Source organism: Oncorhynchus keta, chromosome 1, assembly GCF_023373465.1.
Source record: "Oncorhynchus keta strain PuntledgeMale-10-30-2019 chromosome 1, Oket_V2, whole genome shotgun sequence".
Taxonomy (NCBI): Eukaryota; Metazoa; Chordata; class Actinopteri; order Salmoniformes; family Salmonidae; genus Oncorhynchus; species Oncorhynchus keta.
The window spans coordinates 52,136,795-52,145,459 of NC_068421.1; the positions used below are offsets into that span (position 1 = coordinate 52,136,795).

Consider the following 8,665-nt stretch of genomic DNA (forward strand, 5'->3'; position numbering starts at 1 on the left):
AATTTGCCTCATTGCCTTCAGATGGGGAACTTGTGACAGCTTTTATTGCACACTATAAAAAGTAAGATCCTACCATGGGGTTGTTGATTGCATGGAGGCATGCTATACAAGGTTTCCATTATGTGAGATTGCATTTAAGCAGAACATAAAAGCAATTGTAATTCTTTGCAATTATCCAGTTATTGTGAGACCAATGACCAAGTTAATTTATGCTGCACTTGCCACATCGATACAGCATAACCTCGATCCCAGTCTCAATAGCTACCGCCAGCTGGTAGATGAGATTAGATGAGTCACAACTAACAAAAGTATATTACTTCATGAAATCCAACCAGTTACAAAATAGATTCAACACTTTTAATTTACAATTTATTCACATGAACAGAGTGTGTATTTGAGGTTACAACAGAGGTTGTTTAAAACCAGGTACTTGTTTCTATATCTGACAGGGAATTTCTGCCAGTAGTGCAGGGAGCTGGATGGACTTTATTTGACAGAATGGAAGACTTTGTGTGCCACCTGGGGGACAGAAATGAGAGGTAAAGTTATTGCAAACTGTCGAGTCAAATGTATGCAAAGTGAGTGACACTTGTCTCCTAAAGTAGCTAGTTATACCATCAAATGTATTCTCGCTTCATTCCTCGTCTGGTGACTGAAAGCATATAACCGTAAAACCATATGAGGGTCGGTGTGCTTTTCTTTACCCATGTCTTCACATCCTTCTGTCCTGCGCCATCATCCAACTACTGTACTCAAATTCTAAGCTCTCCAATCATGAAGAACTTAACAATGGAGAAGCATGCTATAGAGTAAATACAAATCACTGACTCCTGAAAATGGGTGTCATCTGGCTGTAGAAGTTTAAAATGTTGAGTCACACAAATTAATTTGTGTATCAGTTGTGGTACGTAGCAGACATCTCCTTTGCATAGAGTTGACTGAGGAGACAAGGAGTTGGACCCACTGACCTCTCTCTTGGCAGTCTGACAACCAGACTTAGTCTCAGGTTATTTTTTTGGCAGTCTAAGCGAGAGCCAACCTGCTGTAACATTCTATCAAGAACTGCTAGCTTTAAATCAGCTGGTTGCTTTAACATCCACTCATGCCTGGTTGTATGTTTCCCCTTGTACCCCATGGTTAACCGCTGCGGACTGTGTCTGGGTAGATCTCACGTACACAGTGGTCCCGGGCATGGAGAAAGTCGAAAAGCTCTTCAGTGCAGTCCTCTGCGGTCTCGGACTTGGAGCCGACCCTGGATTCGCAGTCCTCCAGTTTTGCCCGGGTGTGGATGCAGTGCTCTGCCTGTGCACACTTGTCCCGCACTGTGTCAAGGGGGTCCTGGAACAAAAGGACCAGGGCTACTGAGAACATAAGTCATCTATTCCATAGCCTGGTCTCAGATCTGTTTGTGCTATAACCAACATGTCTGGCATAACAAACAACCATACATCAGACTTGGCTATAGCACAAACAGATATGAGGCTAGCTATTTATTCCCCCCAGTTGCATGACTAGTTGGCTAGTTGACAAAATATTCTTTAGGTTTTAGAACCAATGCAAGGTGGGCAGATTACGTTGCATCATACCAAATCGATACATACCACCATATCTTCCTCCTCTTCTTCCTCCTCTTCCTGAAAGAAAAACACATTTTAAAGCACTCGAAACGTGACACCGATATAAACACACTGGACTACTTGCCAAGGCTGTTGTTAGCCAAGCTAGTTAGCTAACTTGCATGCTATTTATTGTCACTGGTTGCTCGAAAACAAACGAGCAGATTATTGGCTAACGTTAGCTGACTGGCTAGCTGACGTACCGGCTGGCTAGACACTGTCTCTCCTGTTAGCTATAGTAGCACATCTAGGCCTTAAACACACGGTTCCGTTCATTATTTAACCACATATTGAATGGAAAATGGTTCATTAATGTCTTACATCTTCGGGTTCCCCGTTCGGGATCCTTTTCTCCTCGAAAACCATGATGTTACTACTCTTGCCCTGATATGACTCGCTGTCAGATAAATAACTTGTCCACAGAGTTTCTTTGATTGAATGCTGGAGGACGGACCAGGTCACTTACCCGACGTAATCGTGTCGATACGTTACTTATTCTACGTTAATGAAACGGCACCCAATCGAATCCCTGTACGCCACCAAAACTACTGCCACCGTGTGCCCCGGAGAAGTTACACACTGTCAAAAAAAGGGATTCAGTCACACAAGGCTGTCAATTCACATGTAGACTTATCCATTTCCTAAATTCCAAACCCAATACCGAGAATTTCTAAACGCAACACCCAGCAAATGGTCTAAAGTAAGATTGTATAATTGATTCTGGTTATATATTTTTTTATTTATTTTACTTTTATTTAACTACAATCATTGAAAATAAGAATTTGTTCTTAACCTGTTCCTGAACAAGGCAGTTAACCCAGTGTTCCTAGGCCTTCAGAGTTTCTTTGATTGTGTTCCTAAACCGTGACGGCCTAGGAACACTGGGTTAACTGCCTTGTTCAGGAGAAGAACGACAGATTTGTACCTTGTCTGCTCGGTTATTCAAACTTGCAACCTTTCGGTTACCGGTCTAACGCTCTAACCACGAGGCTACGCTGTTTGCCCTGTACATTAACTGGTGAGCTGAGCACTGCCATCATTGATCATTGCCACACAGCCTCTAATTGTTAATCCACTGCTCAGTCAATCACAACACAAACACACACACACACACACACACACACACACACACACACACACACACACACACACACACACACACACACACACACACACACACACACACACACACACACACACACACACGGTCAGAGAGGCCAGACTATCCAATCACTGATAAAGGTTATCCTCTACATTGTGTTAGTTTAAAAAAAAAAAACATTTTATATAGTGTTGCTTGTAGCATCAACAATGTAAGTCTATAATATCTGCTGTGTCACTGATCTTTTTATCATACCCATTTCTACCAAAGTAAGCACTTATTGTTTGGAGGACAGACTGAAAGATTAAAGTCCAGGAAAAAGGCAGAATTTGATTGGCCCTTCAAGTGCCCATATTCAAATGATGTTCGGATCAGAGCAACAACATTACACCCACACACAGGCGGGGGGTGATATAGGCTACACATATAGGCATCAGCTTACAATTGTGTCATTCATCCCCCTCCTCTCTCCTGTAACTATTCCCCAGGTCGTTGCTGTAAATGAGAATGTGTTCTCAGTCAACTTACCTGGTAAAATAACAAATAAAACAACATACACTGAACAAAAATATGAATGCAACATGCAACAATTTCAATATTTTAGAGTTACAGTTCATATAAGGAAATCAGTCAATTGAAATATATTTATTAGGCCCTAATCTATGGATTTCACATGACTGGGAATACAGATATGCATCTGTTGGTCACAGATACCTTTTTTTTTTAAAGTAGGAGCGAGGATCAGAAAACCAGGCAGTATCTGTTGTGACCACCATTTATTTGCCAAATGCAGTGCGACACATCTCCTTCGCATAGAGTTGATCAGGTCTACCTACACCTGTTGTAATCGGATAATGTGACAAATACAATTTGATTTGATTTCATCCAAAATATTGACCAGTCACATTTATTTATTATACAGTTTAATTTATACACAGTTGAAGTTGGAAGTTTACATACACTTAGGTTGGAGTCATTAAAACTCATTTTTCAACCACTCCACAAATTTCTTGTTAACGAGAATTGTATCTTTAAAATTGTGTAAAATACTTGTATGCTTGGGGGATTTTAATTATGAGATTTTTGTTGTTTTGAATTTGGCGCCCTGCACTTTCACTGGCTATTGGCGAGGTGGGACGCCACCGTCCCACATATCCCAGAGAGGCTATTAACAAACTATAGTTTGGCAAGTTGGTTAGGACATCTACTACTTTTTCCAACAATTGTTTACAGACAGATTATTTCACTTATAATTCCCTGTATCACAATTCCAGTGGGTCAGACTTTTACATACACTAAATTGGCTGTGCCTTTAAACAGCTTGGACAATTCCAGAAAATGATGTCATGGCTTTAGAAGCTTCTGATAGGTTAACTGACATAATTTGAGTCAATTGGAGGTGTACCTATGGATGTATTTCAAGGCCTACCTTCAAACTCAATGATTCTTTGCTTGACATCATGGGAAAATCAAAAGAAGTCAGCCAAGCCCTAAGAAAAAAAATAGTAGACTGGTTCATCCTTGGGAGCAATATCCAAATACCTGAAGGCACCACAATCATCTGTACAAAAAATAGTACGCAAGTATAACCACCATGGGACCACGCAGCCGTCATACCACTCAGGAAGGAGACGCGTTCTGTCTCCTAGAGATGAACGTACTTTGGTGCAAAAAGTGCAAATCAATCCCAGAACAACAGCAAAGGACCTTGTGAAGATGCTGGAGGAAACCGGTACAAAAGTATCGATACACACAGTAAAACGAGTCCTATATCGACATAACCTGAAAGGCCGCTCAGCAAGGAAGAAGCCACTGCTCCAAAACCGCCATAAAAAATCCAGACTACGGTTTGCAACTGCACATGGGGACAAAGATCATACTTTTTGGAGAAATGTCCTCTGATCTGATGAAACAAAAATGGAACTGTTTGGCCATAATGACCATCATTATGACTGGAGGAAAAAGGGGGATGCTTGCAAGCTGAAGAACACCATCCCTACCGTGAAGCACGGGGTGGCAGCATCATGTTGTGGGGGTGCTTTGCTGCAGGAAGGACTGGTGCACTTCACAAAATAGATGGCATCATGAGGCAGGAAAATTGTGAATATATTGAAGCAACATCTCAAGACATCAGTCAGGAAGTTAAAGCTTGGTTGCAAATGGGTTTTCCAAATGGACAATGACCCCAAGCATACTTCCAATCCTATAGAAAATGTGTGAGCAGAACTGAAAAAGCGTGTGCGAGCAAGGAGGCCTACAAACCTGATTCAGTTACACCAGCTCTGTCAGGCGGAATGGGCCACAATTCCCCCAACTTATTGTGGGGAGCTTGTGGAAGGCTACCCTAAATGTTTGACCCAAGTTAAACAATTTAAAGGCATTGCTACCAAATACTAATTGAGTGTATGTAAACTTCTGACCCACTGGGAATGTGATGAAAGAAATAAAAGCTGAAATAAATCATTGTGGTAAGGTGGTGATCCTACCTGACCTAAGACAGAGCATTTTTACTAGGATTAAATGTCAGGAATTGTGAAAAACTGAGTTTAAATGTATTTGGCTAAGGTGTATGTAAACTTCCGACATCAACTATATAAATACTCAGCAAAAAAAGAAACATCCCTTTTTCAGAACCCTGTCGTTCATATATAATTTGTAAAAATCCAAATAACTTTGAAAAGGGTTTTAACACTGTTTCCCATGCTTGCTCAATGAATCATGAACAATTAATGAACATGCACCTGTCGAAAGGTCATTAAGACACTAACAGGTTTCAGACAGTAGTCAATTAAGGTCACAGTTATGAAAACTTAGGACACTAAAGAGGCCTTTCTACTGACTCTGAAAAACACTAAAAGAAAGATGCCCAGGGTTCCTGATCATATGCGTGAATGTGCCTTTGGCATGCTGCAAGGAGGCATGAGGACTGCAGATGTGGCCAGGGCAATAAATGGCAATGTCCTTACTGTGAGACGCCTAAGACAGCGCTACAGGGAGACAGGACGGACAGCAGTTCAACCTCGCAGTGGCAGACCATGTGTAACAACACCTGCACAGGATCGGTACATCTGAACAGCACACCTGCAGGACAGGTACAGGATGGCAACAACAACTGCCCGAGTTACACCAGGAACGCACAATCCCTCCATCAGTGCTCAGACTGTCCGCAATAGGCTGAGAGAGGCTGGACTGAGGGCTTGAAGGCCTGTTGTAAGGCAGGTCCTCACCAGACATCCCCTGCAACAACGTTGCCAATGGGCACAAACCCACCGACGCTGGACCAGACAGGACTGGCAAAAAGTGCTCTTCACTGACGAGTCACGGTTTTGTCTCACCAGGGGTGATGGTCGGATTCGCGTTAATCGTCGAAGGAATGAGCGTTGCACTGAGGCCTGTACTCTGGATCCGGATCGAGGTGGAGGGTCCGTAATGGTCTGGGGCGGTGTGTCACAGCATCATCGGACTGAGCTTGTTGTCTTTGCAGGAAATCTCAACGCTGTGCGCTACAGGGAAGACATCCTCCTCCCTCATGTGGTACCCTTCCTGCAGGCTCATCCTGACATGACCCTCCAGCATGACAATGCCCCCAGCCATACTGCTCGTTCTGTGCATGATTTCCTGCAAGACAGGAATGTCAGTGTTAGTGCCATGGCCAGCGAAGAGCCCGGATCTCAATCCCATTGAGCACATGTTAAGTTTGCTGAAAATATACGCAGTTGACAGTGAGAAGATGTTTCTTTTTTTGCTGAGTTTAGTTAAGCAGTTAGATTAAACAACTCCTTTGTAAGATAAATGTTTTACAATGAAACATGTATGAAAACATCTGAATTAACACTCCTATGTTAGCAGGCTCAAGCAAGCTAAAAGCAACATGGTAGCAAAAACTAACTTAGCAGAAATTGTTAACAAGTTAGAAATGATTTAAATACATTTTGCTGTAGGCAACTATTTACTATTTATGTCATATAAAATATATTCACCCCAGCCAGTATTGTAATCATAACTTACCAGAAAGCCTGTAGTTATTGGCTCAGATAGAGACCACACTACTACACTATAGCATCTCATTAGTGTGCAAGATCTTGAAAATCAGCAGTACATGTGATGGAAGAGTGCACTGCACACGTGATGGATGAATGTACTGCAGAGGGTTGCAATTCCATTGAATTGGGGTTAACCAAAATATGCTACAAGACCTAGAATTGCCTTATGTGTATCCCACAAGAAAAACGGTTCATGTTATAAGCTAACTTTTTTGATGAATTTAAGCAAAATTCCCCATATTCCATGGCTTAACTTCCCATGGAACATTTCCCGGAAAAATTCCTGAAATTTACCGGAAAGTTTCAGACCCTTTGCAACCCTAGCTGTGACTTCCGATTTAAATACGTAAACAGGTTAAAAGTGGTTAATGGTTTGCAGAAAACATTGCAGGAGTACAATATGTCACCAATGCTTGCAGTGAAAACAAAACACACCACCTATAGAAATAATGCAGTCCACAAAATTCCACATTACAAAAAGCTGGAGTAACCTACAGTATATGTGATTGCTGGGGGTGTTGATTGAGTTGTGCATGACCTTTTCCACGTATGAGTGGAACACAGCTTCTGGAGTTAATGTTCCACCCTTCAGTTGTTTGGACAGCTCTGCCAGTGACAGTGAGAGGATGAGAGAGGTGTCTGTTTTAGGGTCCTGACATGGGAGTCAAAGAGGGAAGAGTATTTTGACCCCCCCACTCCCCCTTGTTCAGGGACACATTATTCCATTTCTATTAGTCACATGTCTGTGGAACTTGTTTAGTTTATGTCTCAGTTGTTGAATCTTGTTTAAGTTCTTACAAATATTAACATATATACTGCCATTCAAAAGTTTGGGGTCAATTAGAAATGTCCTTGTTTTTGAAAGAAATGTAAAAAATAATTGGCCATAAAAACTTTAAAAAACATCAAATTGATCAGAAATACAGTGTAGACATTGTTAGTGTTGTAAATGACTTGTAGCTGGAAACGGCAGATTTTTTTCTATTCTGGTTAGTGCCATTGGAACAAAGGAGTGATGGTTGCTGATAATGGGCCTCTGTACGCCTATGTAGATATTCCATAAAAAATCTGCCATTTCCAGCTACAATAGTCATTTACAACAATAACAACATCTACACTCTATTTCTGACCAATTTGATGTTATTTAAATGGAGAAAAAAGTTGCTTTTCTTTAAAAAACAAGGAAAGTTTTAAGTGACCCCAAACTTTTGAACGGTAGTATATATATATATATATATTTATATTTATATTTATATATATATTTATATCAGTTACCCAATCAAGGAAGGGCCCCCCAGTTACCCATATGAGCCCCATACCTCCTCTCCTCCCAATCTGACGATTAGCAGAGCGGCAGCAGGCTGTCTACAATCATTGAGAGCGGGCTCCTGAATCCTCCTGTGGTGGATGGTTTTCGGAAATATATATATATTTAATCCATTTTAGAATAAGGCTGTAAAGTAAAGTAAGTATTCAGACCCTTTGCAATGAGAATCGAAATTGAGCTCAGGTGCGTCCTGTTTCCATTAATCATCCTTGAGATGTTTCTACAACCTGATTTGGAAAGGCACACACCTGTCTACATAAGGTCCCACTGTTGACAGTGCATGTCAGAGCAAAAACCAAGACATGAGGTCGAAGGAATTGTCCGTAGAGCTCCGAGACAGGATTGTGTCGATGCACAGATCTGGGGAAAGGTACCAAAAAATGTGTGCAGCATTGAAGGTCCTCAAGAACACAATACCCTCCATCATTCTTAAATGGAAGAAGTTTGGAACCACCAAGACGCTTTCTAGAGCTGGCCGTACGGCCAAGCTGAGCAATCGGGGGAGAAGGGCCTTGGTCAGGGAGGTGACCAAGAACCTGATGTTCACTCTGACAGAGCTCTAGAGTTCCTCTGTGGA

The 8,665-nt window shown here is 41.6% G+C and overlaps 1 protein-coding gene across 1 annotated transcript; it reads right to left on the reverse strand.

The window, feature by feature from the left end:
• Nucleotides 1–343: 343 nt before the first annotated feature.
• LOC118387412 (cytochrome b-c1 complex subunit 6, mitochondrial-like) lies at nucleotides 344–2,105 on the reverse strand. Its single transcript, XM_035775748.2, has 4 exons — nucleotides 1,938–2,105; nucleotides 1,602–1,634; nucleotides 1,177–1,338; nucleotides 344–519 (listed from the first exon to the last, which is right to left on the reverse strand). The coding sequence occupies exons 1-4, from the start codon at nucleotides 1,980–1,982 to the stop codon at nucleotides 487–489; spliced, it is 273 nt and encodes a 90-aa protein (XP_035631641.1). The 5' UTR covers nucleotides 1,983–2,105; the 3' UTR covers nucleotides 344–486.
• Nucleotides 2,106–8,665: the final 6,560 nt, after the last annotated feature.

Coding starts and splice junctions, on each gene's coding strand:
- LOC118387412 (XM_035775748.2), bottom strand. CDS start 1,982: ATGGTTTTCGAGGAGAAAAGGATCCCGAACGGGGAACCCGAAGAT. Junction 1,635..1,937: donor CGAACGGGGAACCCGAAGAT/GTAAGACATTAA, acceptor TTTTTCTTTCAG/GAAGAGGAGGAAGAAGAGGA. Junction 1,339..1,601: donor AAGAGGAGGAAGATATGGTG/GTATGTATCGAT, acceptor CTTTTGTTCCAG/GACCCCCTTGACACAGTGCG.